General features: G+C 37.7%; 2 protein-coding genes across 3 annotated transcripts; both read right to left on the reverse strand.

Annotated features, from left to right (window-relative positions):
- Positions 1–9,730: 9,730 nt before the first annotated feature.
- atf7ip2 (activating transcription factor 7 interacting protein 2) lies at positions 9,731–12,016 on the reverse strand. 2 transcript variants are annotated; one of them, XM_049744900.2, is made up of 11 exons: positions 11,943–12,016; positions 11,676–11,755; positions 11,408–11,458; positions 11,268–11,333; positions 11,144–11,187; positions 11,021–11,052; positions 10,889–10,941; positions 10,772–10,817; positions 10,586–10,656; positions 10,409–10,486; positions 9,731–10,298 (listed from the first exon to the last, which is right to left on the reverse strand). In XM_049744900.2, the coding sequence occupies exons 2-11, from the start codon at positions 11,745–11,747 to the stop codon at positions 10,107–10,109; spliced, it is 705 nt and encodes a 234-aa protein (XP_049600857.1). In that variant the 5' UTR covers positions 11,748–11,755; positions 11,943–12,016; the 3' UTR covers positions 9,731–10,106. The 2 variants fall into 2 exon arrangements, with proteins under 2 accessions (XP_049600857.1, XP_068509425.1); XM_068653324.1 differs by having other exon boundaries at positions 11,408–11,509; positions 11,676–12,014.
- Positions 12,017–12,282: 266 nt separating this feature from the next.
- emp2 (epithelial membrane protein 2) lies at positions 12,283–19,867 on the reverse strand. The gene is made up of 5 exons (XM_049744915.2): positions 19,634–19,867; positions 14,705–14,895; positions 14,274–14,382; positions 14,062–14,202; positions 12,283–13,991 (listed from the first exon to the last, which is right to left on the reverse strand). Exons 2-5 carry the CDS (start codon positions 14,780–14,782, stop codon positions 13,822–13,824), a joined length of 498 nt encoding a protein of 165 aa, XP_049600872.1. The 5' UTR covers positions 14,783–14,895; positions 19,634–19,867; the 3' UTR covers positions 12,283–13,821.
- Between the last annotated feature and the right edge of the window lie 332 nt (positions 19,868–20,199).

Raw genomic sequence — 20,199 nt, forward strand, 5'->3', positions numbered from 1 at the left:
GCAGTCTAACTGGAGGTTTTTTTTCATTTGATATTTTCATATTTAGAAATGGGCGTCTGCGCCGTTGGGGGTGTGATCATATCTGATTTGATTAGCTAATAGAAGGAGCTCCTCACTTTCATATTTTAAAAGTTTTTATTTATTTAGTGATTTTGTCATACCAAACTTTGAGAACGGCCATATTAGATTGGTGAATTTCATTAAGTGACAGAAAATATTTTGGTTTTGTCAAGGTGGCAAGAGTTAGTTTTGTACCGTTTGTAAGCAACTATCTGTGTAAAAGCGAGACTAACATTTTTGTTTTTCAAATATTTGACCAATAACACAACAGCTGTCAGGCACCATACAAGAAAACAATGTCGAAAAGAATCTGGAAGAAAAGAAATGATTCCTTGCAACCTCCTGAGAAAACACTTTTTTGTTCCTGCACTGTATGTAGAGGCTTTTATCTGAGCGAGAAAGGTGTGCAGAAGGGAAACAACAAATGTTTGGAGAAGATAGAGAAGACAAAAAAAAAAGTTCATGCTTTAGTTCTACCCCAAAAAAAAAAAAACGATGGAAGAGTGGAAAGTCTAATTAAGGATGAGAGACTCCTACTGTCTCCCTCCTTTCTTTTGTTTGCCTCAGCAAGTTTTACAGCCCCCCCCCTCCCTCCTTTTCCCCCCATTTACTGCAGTGGCAAGCACATTCCCCCACTCAATGCCTGCAGCATGGGAGAGGGCTGTATAGCTTCTTCTCGCGGGCACACACACACACTCCAACTTGTGCATTTTGGGCACGAATAAGCATGCGCATGCTTAATCATGTGTTAACGCAAAAAAAAAAAAAAAAAAGACCCATACACATTGATGTTGCACTGCGTAACGCTCTGTTGGGCAACAGCAGGGGTGCGGAGGACTTAAAGATGACGTGATTCCCTCCCTGATCTCTGCTAATGTGTTTGTTTCTGCAGAGAGATAAGAGGGGGGGAAAGGAGCAGCAGAGAAATGAAGGTGGGAATTGAAAAAGAGGCTGGATGGGAAAGAGGGCAAGTGGGGAGGGATGAAAGTGGGAGTCAAGGAAGGAAGAGCTGGAGATCTCGGAATGCTTCAACAAGAACATTATTAGTATTCACATCCCGATCAATCTTATTTTTCCATTGCTTGTCCATCAAATACTGGCATCTCTCTGTGGACTGTATTTTTAGGAAATACTTTTCACTTCCCAAGTTGATCGTTCTTGCATTATTCTTTCCATAGATCTGTGATTTGAAACTGACCTGTCTCCAAAGTCCAAAGACAAAATGAAAATATTTCCAAGGCCCACTGATGAGTTGTTGAGAAGCACACCTTTTCATATTCATTACTTTTTCCAATTTTCATCTGAGCACTCACAGGGCGGAAAAAAAGAAGTTTTGGCCGGCATTTACATATACTCAGTAAAAAAGTGATGAATAAACAAAGAGAATATTTTACGTTATAATAACTACTATTATTATTAACTAGAATTATACTTCTTTCCACTCCTTTTTCAATCAATGCGTCTTATTTTATTATTATTATTTTAATTTATTTTCTTACTTTCGGATGTAAATTACTTTTCTTTTTTTATATTGTTCAAAAATAAATAAATTACTTAAAAAAAATATTGCATGCTTAGTCACCAACAAAAACTGCTTAATTATTTGCCGCAGCAGTTGTTTGCATAATAAAGAAATAATATCAACAAAATCCTTCCCTGAGAAAATTTCCATATTGTTTTTCATTTTCCTCCATTGGATGACACAACAACTAAACTTATTGATTTGAGTCATTCTACTTTTGATTAGCAAAAATAACTTTCCATCCAACAGTCACTATTAAGGAATAAGAAATGACAGAAAATGATTGACGCAACAAAGGTTGTACATGAAAAGGTTAACGAGAAAGAGAACTCCACTGAAGGAGAAATCAATGTTGACATAACCTTCTCTTATGCTATAACTAGCGTACCCTTATGGCCCCTTTATATGGATCTCACACACACACACACACACACACACACACACACACACAAATACATCACCCTTTGTTTCCTGTTTGCCTCCTTTTGTCCTATCATGCAACCTTTCCTCTCTCCTAGATGACTTGCAAACTCCACTTCACAATTTTGCTCTTAGCTCTGATTTCAAGCGTAATTGAGTGATTTTCCTTCCTGCCATGATTTTAACTATTTACACAAAGCCCGCTCGTCACCTGAGCACAAAATGCCTGGCACATTATATAATTGATTTCAAGCATGTTTCCGTGATTGTGGTTTCTATCGGAGGCATGGTGAATAATGAAAATATGTTAGGGTGCGTGACACTATTTATTGTTTTACAAATATTTTCTCCAGTGCTGTGCAAAGTGTACAATTTACATTATCTCCTTGTGTATATGTAAATCTTTGCTAAATATAAATTGTCCCAAAGAAGTTTACTCTATGTGAATGCAGGAGATTAAAGAGGGGGAAAAAGAATCTAATCCAACTGCTACATATCAAATAAAAAAATAAAATTGGCTGCAATGTATGTCATTAATTTTTCAAGGGATTTTCGACAAAAATGCTGTGTTGTTGTAGCTGCTCCGGCGATTTCAAGTTCAGCTGTCATGGACAATAAATGCTGTCATTTTCTTGGCTGGTGCAAAAAAAAAAAAAAAAAAAAAAAGTCACATTGTACAACGTTGAGTCAATGGACCAATAAGCTAACGCTAAATATATTACTGTACAAATAATATATGTGCAAAAATTTGAAATTAATTCTAATTATAATTTAATTTATATTTTATTATAATAATATAATTTATTATAATTCGAAAATTATTTTAAAAATCAGATTTTATGCAGAAATGTAAATTTGAATTAATTTAGAATTGAATTTATTTTACTAATGTGTCGATGTGAGATAAGTGATTTTAAAAGAGTTTTTGTTTAGTGTATGAGAAGTCATAGCTGCTTTACTATTTATGTTACTTTTAGTTATTAAAAAAAATAATTACTAGCTATTAAGATCTTAGACGAGCTGTTTATCCGAAAAAGTCACAGGCGATAAACGTAGTTTCTGAATGTTCTCCTTTTTATAATAAGAGCACTGTTAATCCTTAAGCGGTGAAATTGGGCAAGAAAAAAAAGTAGCCGGCAGCTCGCCTGGTTGACAATTTTATGTTGAGGCAAGCATCTGCGTTCCTTCTCTTGCATGTTTAGAAGTTGTTTTAAGTGAAGCACTTGCCAGCTGAGATGTTTGTTTGCTAACGGAAAGGTGCAGGTGTTCTTTTGTGTGTCTGCGATGTATGCTGTGCACGCTCAGCAATCCTGGGCTTGGAGGAATGAAATTTCTTTTTTAATGAAATTTTCAAAATCTAGCCAAGAAATGTGTTTACTCAGCAGTCATCCAACTGTTTATAAAAGTGAGAGGAGAAGAGAGACAATAATGGAAACACTATGAGGATATTGCACAATTCTTTCACACATAGGGAGCAGAAAGTCTCATGTCAAATAACTGCCAGGATCAAAATATTCTCTGCATTGATTTTAATCAGGAGGATAACTTGATTGCTACAGCAAACTGCTTTAACAAAATAAAATAAGAAAAAAGGTTGTATGAATAATGAGAGCATCATGTACGTAAATACCGTATTAGCCTGAATATAAGACGACCCCCTCTTTTCCAAGACTCAAGTCTGAAAAGACAACAAAATACAATGACGACATAGAACCACCCAAAAACGTTAAGTGAGACCTGGAGAAGACAAAATCACAAAAGTCACTCTGTAAAAGTGAGTTATGATGTTTGAGCATCCATAAAGTGTGGCGATATGGGAACGGCAAAACTGACCGGCTGTTATTGCCGTGGACGCCCAGCCAAAAAAAACAAAAACAAAAAACAGTTAGCAATAGCAAAAACATGGCTTTGTCTAAATACTGTGAAAAAGATTGCGGGAAGAAAAACTACATGTTGAGTGGAGTCATTCATCTTTGTCAACTCCTGTTTTCTGCCGCTATTTATAGCCATGTTCTCATTGGTACAATGTAAGAGGTTATAGGTCAAATGATTGAAAATGTGCGTGTGTACACATGTGAGGGGAAAAATGATTTAATTCGGCTGTGAATGGGGCTCTCCTGCGGCTTCATTATCCAAGCCTGAAAATAACACACTGAGGCAGCAGAATCCTGTTTTAATAGGGCTATTTCCAGCCAAATGAAAAGATATGAGAGAAGAGGCCAAAAAGTAAACACTCACATTTTAGCCGAAATAGTGAGGAGTAATACTATTGTTTTTATGGGCATTGAGACTTTCTTACCTGAATGTGATGATGTAGCGAACAAATCAATGATGGGTTATTCCTATGCTGTTAATTTCCGATAAAGTTGGCGTGAATATGCCTCCTGCAATCCTGCAACACAATAATAGATACGGTCACACTGTGCTGATGCGCAAATGGAGGAGCAGCAACATAAATCAATAGCAGTCAGACGCTTTGATGATATCACATCGAGGCAAATGGCACTTAGGTTTCCAAACTTTAACCCGGGAGAGTCTGATTTTTTTTTGACCCAAGATCTACTGACATGGAAAACAAACAGATATATGGCCATTGGGTATTTTGGTGATTGGTTAACTCGCTGGTGTCAAACTCAAGGCCCGGGGGCCAGATATGGGCCACCACATCATTTTGAGACAAATTGTGCATCAAATTCGTGTGCCGTTACTAGAATTGCAAATTGTCTTCACTTTTAATCATATCTTTTTTTTTTAAATATTTGACCATTTATTTTGTAGCTTTTTCAAAGTCAAAGTCAGCTTTATTGTCAATTTCTCCACATGCCAAAGACACACAAAGAAACCGAAATTTCGTTCCCCCCTATCCCACGGTGACAAGACATGGCTCACAACAGACAAACAAGTAAACAAGTATAACAAAAGCGTGCTGAATAAATAATGAATAAATAACACAACAATAAATAAATAAATAAATAAGAGGAGCAGAAATATGTATATAATATGAGGTCCTCATACATTTATTTGGGTTGACCGTCATAATGGAACCTCCGAAAGAAGCTATGACTACAATGCGGCCCGCGAAAAAAATGAGTTGCACACCCCTGGGTTAACTCATCCACCGCCATGTTAGTTCAAATGGATCTTTGACGTCTGTATCCGTCAATGGTAGCGAATGAGTTACATTAGATAAAAAAAAATGACTATAAAGAGAAATTATTGAGAATGTGCACACATCTATTATAATATCCCATTGCGTTGTGTTCTCTTGCTAATAATACCAACACATCATGATGACTCTCCCCTGAGGAAATAATGAGTCGTCATCCTGCGGTGTTGTCCAATCTTGATCATAGATTTACCCAAAACAATAAAAATCCCTGCCGCGACAAGGAAAACGGCGCTTTAGAAGTTTCAGCAGTGTCGCATCTCGCTCGTCTGCCGAGCTCAGGCCGCCGGTGTCCCGCAGGGACAAGCGTTGTCAGGACAACCAGAGTGCATCTGATAGCCAATCAGACGTAAACCCCGAGCTCACGTCAGGTCCCATGATATCTGGCCTTCCCAAAGCGTGCGTGCCAGCGTCCACGCGTGTGCGTACAGACCTGCTGGCAGTCGTGTCCATCTTGGCGATGTCATCACACACTGACCTCTCTGCAGTGATGGTATGTGACACGCCTCTCTCCGCTGCCCTCATGTTTGCTCTTTTCTCAAAGTGACATCGACACTCATCCAGACGTAGTCGCAGCGCTTACGTTTTCTCTCCGGCTAGTTTTCCCGGTCTTCGTGTGCGTGCCGATTGTTTCACACCAGCCTGCGGGGTAGAAAGTGGCGGGCGGTTTGCTTTGTGGCTGTCATTGATTATGTGTTGTTTTAATTGCGTGTATGAAAATGTGTCCTGACAGCATAACCAATGTGATTTTTTAGAACACGAATTAATTGCGCTGTGATGTGTGTGTGTGTGTATGCGCTTTAATTATGTGTGCGAGTGGGCCTGCGTGCCCGTGGCTATGATTCTTCCTTCCCCGAATGTTTGCTCCTTATTTGACCTCAAAGAGTGCGAGGCAAAAACCAGGACACAGCACACACACACACACACAGTCAGCATATTCAAATCAACCTGCCTAATCTAATATGCATTGAGATGTGCCATTTGATGTGGTGTTGATGTTTCTTGTTTTGGTTCCCGAAGGGGTAGAAAAAAAAAAATGGACTTGAGTGACCAATTTAATATAATGCTCATTTTGCTACATTTCCAAAATTGAGACACATTTAGGTGAATTTCACACCATAATCTGAATCAACCACTTTTAAAATTCCAGCGTTTAATTGACACTTGACAAATTTCAGGCGGGCGGAAATAAAGGACATCAATCTAAAATTTAAACTCAATCACACATGTCAGAAGCTGTTTCTTTTGTAGCATGCTCTTGTGGTTGTTGATGTTGGATCAAACCTTCTGGAACTCGAAATAAAATATTTATGATGGCAAAGAAAGGAAAAAAAATCAAACTGTGAGCACACTTCAAGCACTGGACTACTTAGACAAACAATGAAGTGCATACTTTTAGGGAGCTTGTAATTCTATTAATTCTGAAACTACGTTAAAAAATGATTTTAAAAGCTCCATGCAACTATTATAAAACCCAAAGTACACACTCTGACCATCAGCAGTGATGTAATTGTATTTGCTGTGGCATTCAAGTATGCCCATGTTCAATTCCCACGCTGGAAAAGTTTGACATGAAACGAAAGAGCAGGATAAAAATGAATATGGAAGGAGATGGTGCTTGTTTGTCTCGGTGAATGTGAAATGTGGCAAAAGTAGTCGCATCAAATGGAAGGCGGGCAAGAGAGAGATAGATGCAACTTAAAAACATGAGCTATGAAAGATTGATGTGTTGCTAATTCGGCTGCAAGAAGCTCCTCTCTTGAAGCACGGCGCTCGTTGGGCAACGCATTAGCCAATATGTTTTAAAAATTTAAAGCGACATCTTAATAAAAGGAAATATGTCTATGTTAGAAACAATCAGCCATAAAAGCGTATGTGGCATATGGGGTTTTCATAAAGATTTCATGCCATGCTTCCAAGCAAATTTGAGTTTCCCTGTCAAAATATGGCAAAGCTGCTGTGTCTTTCTCACTTAGCTACATAAAAATGAAAATGCCGTTTGGGTTTCTCAGCTGTTCACTTGCGGAGTACGATTTTTTTTTTTTTCTTGGTGAGGTCATGGGACAGGGGCCAAGTATATTTAAATAAACAGAAAAAACATTTTATAGACTTTTTCCCCCAAATAAAGATGATAAAGATTCTTTCATTGGAAATGCAAAATTTCATTTATTTCAAATTTTATATTGTGGAGCAAGATTTTTTTTTCTTGGTGAGGTCATGGGAGGGGGCCAAGTATATTTAAATAAACAGAAGAAATTATTTTTATAGACTCACAGAATTTTTCCCCCCAAAAAAGTTGATAAAGATTCTTTCATTGGAAATGCAAATTTTAATTTATTCCAAATTATATATTTTGGACCACATTTGAAAGCAGGGATGGTGTAGAGTTTTTTTTTTTTTACAATTTCTCACTTAGCTACATAAAAATAAAAATGGCGTTGGGGTTCTCAGCTGTTCACTGGCAGAGCAAGAAAAAAATGTTTCTTGGTGAGGTCATGGGAGGGGGCCAAGTATATTTAAATAAACAGAAAAAAATCTTTTATAGACTCACAGGATTTTTCCCCCCAAAAAAGTTGATAAAGATTCTTTCATTTAAAATGCAAATGCAAAATTTCATTTACTCCAAATTTTATATTTTGAGTCACATTTGAAAGCAGCGATGTGTAGAGTTTTTTTTTGTTTTTTTTTTTTTACAATGACGGTCAAAGATGTAGTTATCTAATAAGGACTAACGTGACACCGCCTTAAAAAATTTCAGAGTTAAAAAAAAAATATGTAGACCTTTATGGAGGAGGATTAGTGTGATTCCTGATGCTTGTGTATGCCCTCAAGTGGATTAATCTCAGTGACTTTGATGATCCCCCCCCCCCCCCCCGAACCTTCCAAAACTTCTGGACACTTAATACTCCCTGACCTTTAAAACATATGGTTAGCAAAAGTGAGTGGAGATGTGGCTATGAATAAATAATTTGCATAACTCAAACCGGAGGTGAGTCATGCGTAAAAGGACTTAAGCCTGTCTTCTCAAGAGGATGTTTTAGCTCTTGTCAGTGTGTGTATGCGTTTGTTTGTGTACCTGCATCATGCATGTGTGTGCGTGTGTGTTCATTTGTTTCAAGGTCCTTTGCACATCCAGACAATAAGAATGACAAATGTTATTTATAAAAGATTTTTTTACCATTCAGGTTATTTTGATGTGGGCTTTAATTCACGGATGAATTGAAATGGAGAGTGGATTGTTTATTTATTTATTTTTGTTTTGTTTTCTGGTGATCAATAGGCAATTATGGTGAGAGAATGCTGTGAAATGTTATTTACACATATTTTCCCCCACGATGAATTTCATTCAAGCTTGTCACGGTGAGATACCCTGTTAAACAGCGCTATCTTGTGGTAAATGCGAGAAATGCGAGTGACGTCACAATGCGCTGTGAGGATATTCGCTTTTAGATGACCCATTTACTTTTCACTGCATAACAGAATTCATTTTCCTGTGTATCTAGTTTGGAGTTTAGCAGACTAAAAAAAAAAATTAAAAAATATGTAGAACTTTATGACCTAAAATGACCAACAATGCTAAAAGTAGTGGTCACACACTTAGGTTGATCAATGTTTTTTTTTTTTTTTTTTGAGTTTTGTAATTCTACAATTTTAAGGGTCCAGAGTTCAGTGGTAAGGCGCATAAGATTAAGATGACAAGTCTAAACCTCTTAGAGTGCACATTCATGCGAAGTCTAATATTCCATGGACATCATCCATTTTACAGGAGGGAAGGGACTAAAGAGGGAGGCTGCCATTCTGCCAAGCGCTTCACTTTAAAACTTTAAAGAGCACATTTGTTCCTTAATCACTCTTGCTGCTCCACCTCTGCTTTTTCTATCTGGCTACTCGGCACTATTTTTCGGCGCCCATCTTCTTCAGCCATAAGCCCTGTCAGCTCCGATTAGGCCACAGTGTGTTTGTGTGTCAGACTGTTTTAAGTGGTCTCGGGGGACCGATCATTCTGCTCCGCTATTACACCGGACCTACTGGTCCGGTGGGGACGCACAATTGCTGACGCTAAGGTCGGACAGACATCCATTGTGGTTCATTTTACTATCTGTCATACGCAGCATAATAATCAGGCTTCTTGTGCACAAGTTCAGCGAGTCTCCTAATAAACGGGAAGCCATATTGGTTAGCTAACCAGGCATTTTATTGCGGCGACCTCCTTAGTGGCAACTGTCCCATTCATAAGCCACCATCACCTTTTGTTGGAGATTGTCAGGAAACAGAAAAAGGATTTTCCCAGAACTCCTCAAGTGAACCTTCAGGTGCTGCTCAGTCTTTTGTCGCAGAAGATGTACGATTTATCGCTAGTTTGAATCCTCGTGGATTTTTAGCGCTCGCAGGTTTTGCAGCAGAACGGTTTCTCTCCCATGTGGGAACTTTGAGGACTCAGGGAAAGCAGCAACGGGTCGCTCGTTGACAAAATGTCGAATGTATCGATCGTTTCTTCTTCTAGTAATAACAAAAGATGGCTGCTACCTAACTTCTGTGAAGGATTGAACCACAATAGACCATTTAAAAAGATACTGTAAAACATTTATTAACGTGCAGCAAAAACAGAACATATACTTCAGATTTGATTCCACGAGGTCATCTGGGGCTACTCGGGAACGACTGCAGCTACAACGTCACTATAGGGTCCGTAGCGGCCAAAAATGTCCTTGCCTACCACGACGACACACAGCTTGTGCCCCTTTTTGTACTTAGTGATGGTCACCCACATGGGCAGAGATTTGGCCGGCACGTTGCCCAACAGTTTCCAGTCTGGCAAAACTCCGCTCCCCTTGACCTTTTCCATGGTTACATAGGTAGACGCTAGTGTAGAGAAAGAGACATTGAATGTAAATCCAAAAACACAATTGCCTTCCATGACACTTTTTTTTTTTTTTTTTACCTGTAGCTCTGGATCTGTGGTAAAGAGAGTTTAATTTCCTCCGCAGTCCACATCACTGAGAGGCTGGGGGGATTTTCGATAAGAGCCAGTTGGACGTTCACTTTATCGGGGATGTTGTACGACAAAGCCTCCATGGTCAAGTTAGCCGGGAAAGGGTTAATGGGCAAAGGAGGATACCCAGATTCGTTCTAAGGGAAAGCGGAGGAAGGAGAGTGATGAGTGAATATTTAGAAATTAAACTGAAAATTAATATTTGGATATTGAGTGGAAATCTGGCTTCATTGTGTTAATACATTACCTGCTGTGGGTTTGTCTGCTGGATGTTGTTGCCATGGCAGCCAGAGATGGATTCTTCATTCATCGGCGTAGTCAGGGGCTTCATGCAGAAGGGAGGAATTTGCAAGCAAGAAAATGTCAAGCAAAAGTCATATTTAGTCAAAATATGCATGTCATGTTTGGATAAAAAGCATCTTACCTTACTCTTAGGAGAAGGGGCAGACTGACCATCACATTCCTCGGTTAGGGTGTTCATTATATGTGGTAGAGCTAAACGATATATATATTTTTTTTTTCAAAAATGTGACATTTTGTTTTTAGGCCGTACCGCTGGATTAGGCATAGAAAAAAGAAAAAAAAACACACTCAGCAATAATAACCATACCTTGTTTTGTTTGATTCAACTCCTTTTGAATATTTTCGGTGGTATCCTGAAAAGAAAGACATGATTTGAGTTGCTATGCAAATAATCAGATTAGAATGAAAACTCGCTCCGACTCACCAAGACATTGCTGTACCCATTTTCTTCTCTTTCCTCCTTTCTGCTGCTTTTTTCTGCAGATAAATACACATGTGAAACAAATAGTAATTTACAAATACACAACAGTTAGTTGTAATAGTACTGAGCTCTTACGCTGTGGCACCAATTCATTGTCGCAATCTATCCTGGTGAGGAAGACATGATATTGTAAAAACTCACAAGATTTGATCATAAATGCAAACTGATATTGAATAATAAGTGTTTCGTCCTACGTACATAATGACTTCGTCATCATCAGAAGACGGCAGCAAACTCTGAAACTATTGAGATTCACGTATTTGTCATATACACAGAAATTATTTTGAATTAGAAAAGTGTGCAGGCATAATGTCATCCAAACCTTTTTGTTTGACCTCAGTGCAGTGAGTGCTCTTTCTGCTCTCTTTGTAATCTTCTCAAAGCGTTTCTAAATAAAATCAAAATTAACATCTGTAGATAAAAAGCGCATGAGCTAGCTCATCAGTGATGCAGTTTACCAACCTCAAATTTTTGGATGGCTTGGTCATAATCCAGGTCAGTTTGGGCTAAAACCTGCAAAATGGTATTATTCTTTTGCACTTCGTCTTTCAGTAGCATCTGAATCTGTACATTAATACAGGTGGAATTTTAACTTTTAAAATTGCATGTGTAGAAAAATAACCACCATCTCAGTCAACAATTTAAGCTACCTCATCATCATCATCATCATCATCATCATCATCATTATCGTGTCCGTTGACTTTCTATACAACGAAAGGGTTTCACTTACTTCAGATTGAGATAATTTTATATTTTTTCCACAGCTTCCAGAAGAATATAAAGGGGAACATGATCGCTTCATTCTTCAATCTTATTTTTTTTTTAAATGTAGGAAGAAAAGAAATAGCAGCTTTACACTCAGTGCCCAAACAACACTTTCAAAATGTGTTGTTACCAATAGTGAGCATTCTAGCGTTTTAAAAAATATGCAATTTTCAACATCTAACTGAGATGGGCACCCTTTAATTCAACCGAATTTATGATGCATAAAACTCACATAAAGAAAACAACAACAGTTCTGCAAAAACTTTTGAGAAGCGTGCGTGTTTTGCTTTACTTCATATTTATTCCGGGTGGCAACACTTCCGACTCGTGACTTTTTTTCTCGCTCTCGTTATTTTCTACCGTTTACCAATCAACTTAATTATTTCCTGCCACCTTCTGGACAATTTTGGTAATGCATACAGACAGTGCTACCATCAGTCTCACATTAAATTTTGGAACTCCATTTGAAGTGGTATGACTAGAATTATTTCGAAATTATTTAATAAGAATAGCAACTAATAATCAACTTAATTATAAATAGAGATTTGTGCACATAAAATGAATTAGCAATATAGTGAAACAAACTTTTAAATGTTTAATAAAGAATGAAAACAGTTGTCACAAACGAAGGAAAATGTTTAATTAAACAATCACGGACGTTAACTTCAAAGTTTGAGATAAAGGACCGTAATTGTTTGAGGCTTAAACAAATGAAGTTGACGTACAGTACTTTTCCAAAGTGTAGTTGACAAGTAATCCACTAGATGGCGCTAACCTATAAAAGATAGGCCACCTTAATTCTCACGTTCATATTTTATATTTTAAAGCACATTTTAGAGAAAGACTAACCCAACAAAAAGGACATTCTTTGTCCCCATAAATGAAACTGAAAGAGGCCATTACATTTTTGTGCTGTAAAAAATCACACCAAGAAATAGTGATTTTAAAAGTTAGTGCTTTTTTTATGAGCAAGTATTAACCATGAATAATCTTCGATATGAAGCATAAGGTAATGGCAGTAGAACAAAATGACCCATTTGATTCTCACTTGTGATTTTTGAACATGTTACAGTTGGTTTAATAAATAGCCTTTGTCCCAGTTTTTGTTGGGAAAAAAAGAGCAAAATAACCCAATAGCATGACAGAAATAGCAAAACATTCCTACTTCAAGTTTATGTTGTCATTTGAATCCCAAACATCACAGCACATCATTGGTTTGTGTATTTCACCATGTCACCAACAGATGCAAAAGCATAACAAAGACAAGATGTAATATCTCACAATTTATACCACTACATTTCTTTTAAGCTAAGATTAACATAATATTTTCTACTTTTTTGTTATTAACCACATTAGTATTTCAGTCAGCAATAGGTTTAACTATACATACACAGCAAATATGTACATATTTTATTTGTTAATAGCTTCTCAAAAACAAATGTGGACCCAGAAAGAAAATCTCCCATTTTTTTTCATTTTTTTTTTTTTTAGCCCACACATATTTCCCACATGGGCTTGCATGACAATGAACCATAAAAAGAAATAAAAGAGCGAGTCACTCATAAATGCAAAGGTGGATAAAGGCAAGTGTGTTCTTGTTTTTTAAAAATCCTTTAACAACAAATAAGAGGTTTTGTGGATCTTACTAACTTGAATGACCAGCTCATACACAAATTACAACGTTCTCATTAAATACACAAAGAATCATTGGTTAATGTAAAAGATCTTCCTCTTTTCAAATTTTCATAAGAATTTACATACACCTAGCCTTAATTCAAATTAACCTATCATCGCGTGATACTTGTCCAACTTGAAATGCAAATTGAACAAACATGGCTCTGCCTTCCAGCCATTAACTCACGTTTTAAAATATACGCTGAATGTTGTTGGAAATCCAGTGAGATTTTCTCAAATGACAACCATTTATCAGTGTGTGTATAAGAAGTGACATTAAGTGCATCCTTAACTGTATTCACCATTACAAGAGTGCTAGGCAATGCTTGATCTATTTTGAGTGTTGGAAAAATAGCGGCATGTAAATGTCATCTTGGGATATTTACTGTACATCCAAGGATTTCAATTTATATACTCTATCCCCCATAAATTGACGTTTACTTGCGTTTTCTAAGCACCAGATACATCAGACCACTAATTAGAGTCATTGGGAAACTAACCCAAGCCAAAATATAGGAGGAGCCGTACGAGCCGTCATGGAGACTGCTATGATGGAAGGACTTGTTCTGAGCCGTGTAAATGGACGCCGCTATCATCACGCACAAAGCTGAGAAGAGGAAAGAATTACAAATAAGGTTATATTTTGTTGATAATTTGAGTATGTTTGTGTTACTCACAAGCTAGCAGTTGAATAATTGCAGTGAAGACAAATCTCTCCCCTTGCTTGAGCCTGAAGAGCTGAAGAATGAAGATGAAGAAGCTAATACAGCATAAAATGGTGGCCAGGATCATGGTAGCCTGGACCGTCTGCAGGTAGGCTGGAAGGAACCAACAGATGTTAGAAAATTATACATCGCTTGCACCACCAGCAGATGATAAACGTTCCTACCCGCATCAGTAGTGTGGCTCTTGGCGATAGGAAAGCAAGTGGCATTGCAAGAGTACCACAAGTCCGAATAGATCACATCCCGTCCAGGTGTTGATACCAACCACCATGCCTGTAACATATGCAGTGTAAACATCCTGGCTTGTAATGATTTTTTGTGTGTGTGTGTGTTTGTGAAACAAGTACTGTATTTTCCGCACTATAAGGCGCACCGGATTATAAGGCGCACCTTCAATGAATGGCCCATTTTAAAACTTTGTCCATATATAAGATATATACATTTGGCCCGCGGGCCGGACTTTGGACACACCTGCTGTAGTGGCTCAATATTGGTCCATATATAAGGCGCACCTGATTATAAGGCGCACTGTCGGCTTTTGAGAAAAATGGAGGTTTTTAGGTGCGCCTTATAGTGCGGAAAATACGGTACTCACATTATGTATGGTTGCAACAAAGAGGAGAACGGCTGCAGCCAAATGGAAAAGGATGATGAGGACTAAGATGATCAACATGGCTGCTTCCTCTCTTCAGCTGGGTCTTCTCGTAGATGATAGATTTATTCCCCTCGATGAATGGAAGTCAAGTTTGCAGGCTGATAGTTTGCTGGGCCTCTCGTAATAAAGCTCTGGAGCAACAAACATGGAAGACACAAAAAACAAGGTTAAGCTCTTGAAGTTTGTTAAATTCCAAATTTAGTGTTGCAATTGAAGATCTTTTAAGGGAACCAATGTGGAAGTGTTGAAACTGCCCCATCTGCGACCAATTATCCAAACAGCAAGTCACCCCTCAAATTATAGAAAATATAATTGGTGTGTTGTGTCACTGTGGACAACCACACAACACAATTGCAGTCAAGAAAATGTTAAAATTATCTCTGAAAATATTTGTTAAATGATTTAGTTTAGTTTATTCTATCAAGTTCTTTTCGCCCATTTTTTCCTTGTCAGGAAGATAGTATATTCTTAGCGAATGTATTTTTATTAGCTAGTGAAAACAGCATTCTTGAGGTTTTTCCCCAATCCAATTTTAAAATTCTACAGGCCATAATTGGCTGACAAGACCTCTGTGTCAGCCTCAACGATTGTGTTTCCTCCTGTGTGGGTTCCCACAGGGCTCTGTTGTAGGTCCCCTTTTCTTTTCCCTTACTTGATTCCACTTTGTTCCTTCCTCTGGAGATGTGGAATTTTCTGCTTTTTTTAATGTGAGTAGCACCCAAAATTACCTAATTTGTAATGCCAACATGAGGTTTTTGGTGGGACTACTAAAAATCCCACAGCAGATGTGAATTACTGCAACCTGAAATTTGACAGCCAGATTGTGTGTTAATTGTATTTATTGACCGACCTTGCGTTTTATGTGAACCTCTTTCGTGTTATTTATTTGTTGCAATGGTTAAAAAAAATCAACTTGCATTGAATTTGATTGGAACCAACACGATAATATATTAATATGCACATATATAATTTCGATTTTGGTAACTGCCACCCAAAGCGAACATTAAAAAGAGCCGAGTTGGCAGATCCAAAGTTCTCCACACACACAAGCCAGACAGCAAAGGAATTAACCCTCGCCGCCAAAATGGAATCGTAGTAAAAACAGACTCCTCCCGCCGACAGGAAGCAGGCCACAATTTGTGTGAGCACATGTGGCTTGTGGGGGTTCTGCCAAGAGATGGACTGGCCTTGTTTGAGGTGGCGTGGACAAGAAAAGACAGACTAAATCTCAAAATGGTGACGTGAAGTGGCTTTGAATCATGTGACACTGGCTTGAGGATTCAGATCGGAATGTAAACACCAAGTGCTTTTGGTAAACGCTCGTCATCGCTGAACTCTGAGAAGTAAACAGGACAAGCAGTGGACTGAGAAAAAAAAATGGAATAAATTACCAGTTCATGAAGATGTATTTACTTTGCACGATATGTACATAATATAGTCAAGCCAAGTTTTCCCTCTTCCAAACCACAATTAAACCATCATTATTCTAAATACCACAGCTAACTATAAGCATAATAATAAATCTCAAAGTAATAAATACCTCTCTGAGCAAGCTAACTCGATGGAGTAGGATTTATTGCATAGCAACTCTTTGATTTTAATTCCATCCTGCTGAAATACGTTTTTGGAACAGCGGGAGAATTCCCACGTGCACATTTGCACCAATGTAATCATGTCTGCTGATAACGTTGTGGTGTTAGCAAAAAGAAGGACGAAAACAGAATTGGGAAACATGGGAGGGAAAATACCAAACATTGGTATGCAGATACGCACTTGTAGAAACCAAGGTTATGGTAGTTGATAAAAGCTAAGAAAATAAAATCCATTTAAAAACACTAAAACTCATACTAAAAACTGAACAACTAAACATTTTTGAGAAATAAAAACTACTAGCAAACCTACACTAAAAGCATTTTTTTTTATTTTTAGAATTCATAAAACAAAAGTAAAAATGAAATAGAAAAAAAACAAAAAAAATCCCAAACTATTGAGAACATGGTAAAAAAAAAATTGTTATAGCAAACTTCAGTTTAAAAAAAAAAAGCGGACTCTGTTTGAATAATAAAATTTTAACGCTGACATGTAAGACATGCAAACTGTGCATGTAAATTTCAATTTTAATTTTAATACCAATTAAAAAAAATAGATTAGGAACTGCAAATTTTCCCGATATAGTTGACTTGACCCAGAACCACTGTGCACTTACCTCCCCAGCCTTAACTATCACTCAACACTAATTTCAGGTATGAATTCACTCATACTCACCTCAGACGCCATCCAGCAGCTGCACACACACTCCCTTACACACAAACATATACACTCATAATGATGTCCGCATGCCACATACATCGTCCTCGCCGATTTGGAATGCATGACATTGTTTTCCCAAATCTCATGGTGTATCTGTCATACTCGACATGTGCTCACAAAGCGCCAGCTGTTCTGTGTCAATCAACAAGCAAATAAAAGACTTCAATATCTAATTTAGTCAGAATGCCATTTGTGCCACTTGTCACTCAGGGTCGATTATAGATTACATTTACAATTGAGGAACTAAAGCAGCTCTTCTTCCATTGTACGCTTATTGCAACCACCTCGACAGACGCGCACAGACAAAGAGAAACAGAATACAACCATTCCTCCGTTCCACTCACCCTTATAATAGGAAGCTAGAGGACTCTGCATGTGTGTGTGTGTTTGCACGTACGAGTGCGCTGTGCAACTGCTGGAAAATGCTGACATTTAATGTCCTTTTCTTTCATAAAACACAAAGCCACAGACTTAACTGGGCCTCTGAATCTCACTCCCCCGACTCTCTCACTCTTCCGCTCTCCCAACTCCTCTCTAGCTGGCATTTGGGGAAAAAGTGATGAACAGAAGTGGATATGAAATCTTCCAGTGAAGCCCTCTGGCTCCAAATTAAGTTATACTACTGAAAATAATGTGACATTCCTTCTTTCAGAAGTACTTATTGTAGGATAACTCCAAGAAAAGATTCATTCTAGTTTCTTTAATGTATTGTCCAAGAATAACATTTGGACTGCACCAATTTAAATTGGGTTTTTAATATATATTTGTAATTAAAAACTATCAACCCAAGTAATGAGTGCTCTTTAAATCCAGTTTGAAAAATGTGATTTATGGACTTTGCACTGTACAGTGGGACTGTTTCCAAGAAGAATCAGAATGATTAAATTATCTTTTGTCCACAGTGTGTTGTTGGGTTGGGTCAGTTTAGGTGGTTGGTGTTTATACGCAGCAACCAAATGCAAGGTCTATTTTTAGTGAAAACACAAAAGGTACATCTTCTCCGTCATTGTTTAGGGAAGAGCAAACAATATTTGTATATACAACCTTGAACTACTTTATTATTATCATTATATTTTATATTATTATTATTATTAAAATGGCCATGTAAAATCATCTGTGGCTCAACTTTCAGGGTAACAGGCTCGCAAAATATCCGCTGAGCAGAATTTATGTTAACAGTAAATATAGTAATGATGTTGTGAGTGTGTGTGCGTGTAGTCCACACTAATTAGAACCTTGTAAACTGGACAAATGCCCACATAAACACACACACGCATGTACACCACTGTTTTTCCTGCAAGGTTGAAAAAAATGCCTCTGACATTGGAACTCTTTCGTGTTGGACACCGGCGTGTTTTTACTATGTGTTTGAGTCAACACGTGTTGTTCTTAGACATTCCTGAAGTGACAGTCTTGAGTAATGACCCCCACATGGTTTAGGGGACCAGTCCCGAAATTCTCTCCATCTCTGTTTAGCATCCATCCACACACTGCACACTTTTCTTGATCAACTTTATCAGTCAGCAGCTCTCGCTAACTCGGTAACAAATATTACACACTTTTCCACTCATGCTGAGTTCATGATGACAGAAAATATGGGAAAAACTAACATTGACACGCCGGCAAACTGGAGACAGTCTGCCAATTCTGCAGTGACCGACCAGATCATGTTACAGGATACTAAAGTTTGAAATAACCTGCTTTAGATCAGCTATACTAATTGTCCAGTCTATATAGTTATGTTTCATTCATTTGATAAGATACATTGAAATATAGTTATTCCCTTGCCTATAGGTTTGAACAATTAATTATTTTATTGATATTGTAATCATAATGGTGTGTATTAGTTAAACATTTTGAAATAATTTCTCTCATTTATTTGGGCCGGAATAAAAACTCTATACTCTTATTTAAGTATTTTCAATTCAATTAATTGGCACAAGGTTAATCAATTTGCTAAATCTAAAAATGAATTTCCATTCATCAGCCTCTATAAAATTATTTGCACCGATAGAGGGCGCAGTCTCGTCAAACGTAAATCCTTTAAGACATTTAAATCACGTTATAAACTTTCATTTGACTGAATAAATAAACAAATAAATAGGTGATTAAATAATAATGTTTTTTTAAGGGATGTTTTTTTCCAGTTTGAAATGGGAACATGTCATGTGGAACATAGAGTTGCCATATGGAAGGCGAAAAAAAATAGCTGGAATGTTAACAAAAGAAGAAAAAAAATCATTGAAAAGAATCCAGACTTTTAACGTCCAGTTCCTTATATATATAACTTGTTTTAAATATTCCTTAGTTGTAAGAACGCGCACGAGTGTCTCACGACGCCCCTTTGGTCAGCATTTCGGAAGTTCAGGCCGAGTTATTTGTGCGTAAAAATACGCACAAGGAAAAAAAACAATATGTACAGAAGACGCGCGCACCGAGAAACAATTCATTTAGAGGCGCAACTCTAACTTATTAGAAAAAAAGAACATCAACTTGACACACAGGCTTTAAAGTAAATTGTTTGCAGCATTCAAACTATATGCAAACATATTTACTCACCAGGTTTGAAGAACGTGGAATGAAACACTATGAGCGAAGCTCCAGATGAGGCGGCGTTCGTAAAAGGAAATATTAAAGTGAGCAAATATTACACGAACAAGTCTGCAGGCGCGACTCAGCTACAGCTACCGACCCAATTCACTGGACTCTCCTGTAAAAAAAAAAAAATTAAAAAAAAAAAGTTGGAGATGCACTCTGCGGCTCCGCTGCTGGCGTGGGAAGGCTCTGGGGTGTGGCTTTAGGGCCGTGCATGTTTGCGCGTGCGCGTGTGTGTATATAGGGAGGGATGGTGACAGGTAAAGAAATCATTATGAAGAACATAATGGTCGCTTTCATATAGTAACAATAAGTTCAAAATAAAACAAATACAGTCATCCCTCGTTTGTCGCGGATAATTGGTTCCAAAAACCACCCGCGATAAGTGAATCCGCGAACAAGAAGTACTGGGCAGGCTGACGAGTTAGCGGAAAGATGCGAATTCGCGAATTTGGCTGCCTCCAAAACAAGAGGAAAAGGATAAAAAATATATATAAATATAATACATAAACAAAAAAGCATTGTATTTC

Source organism: Syngnathus scovelli, chromosome 16, assembly GCF_024217435.2.
Source record: "Syngnathus scovelli strain Florida chromosome 16, RoL_Ssco_1.2, whole genome shotgun sequence".
Classification (NCBI taxonomy): domain Eukaryota; kingdom Metazoa; phylum Chordata; class Actinopteri; order Syngnathiformes; family Syngnathidae; genus Syngnathus; species Syngnathus scovelli.

What these genes read in the sequence shown, in the direction of transcription:
- atf7ip2 (XM_068653324.1), bottom strand. Translation starts at nt 11,747, where the DNA reads ATGAAGCGATCATGTTCCCCTTTATATTCTTCTGGAAGCTGTGGAAAA. An exon ending in AAGCCATCCAAAAATTTGAG is followed by an intron (nt 11,334 to 11,407) that starts GTTGGTAAACTG and finishes GATTTTATTTAG; the next exon opens with AAACGCTTTGAGAAGATTAC. An exon ending in GATGATGACGAAGTCATTAT is followed by an intron (nt 11,053 to 11,143) that starts GTACGTAGGACG and finishes CTTCCTCACCAG; the next exon opens with GATAGATTGCGACAATGAAT.
- emp2 (XM_049744915.2), bottom strand. Translation starts at nt 14,782, where the DNA reads ATGTTGATCATCTTAGTCCTCATCATCCTTTTCCATTTGGCTGCAGCC. An exon ending in TTGTTGCAACCATACATAAT is followed by an intron (nt 14,383 to 14,704) that starts GTGAGTACCGTA and finishes CATATGTTACAG; the next exon opens with GCATGGTGGTTGGTATCAAC. An exon ending in AATTATTCAACTGCTAGCTT is followed by an intron (nt 13,992 to 14,061) that starts GTGAGTAACACA and finishes TCCTCTTCTCAG; the next exon opens with CTTTGTGCGTGATGATAGCG.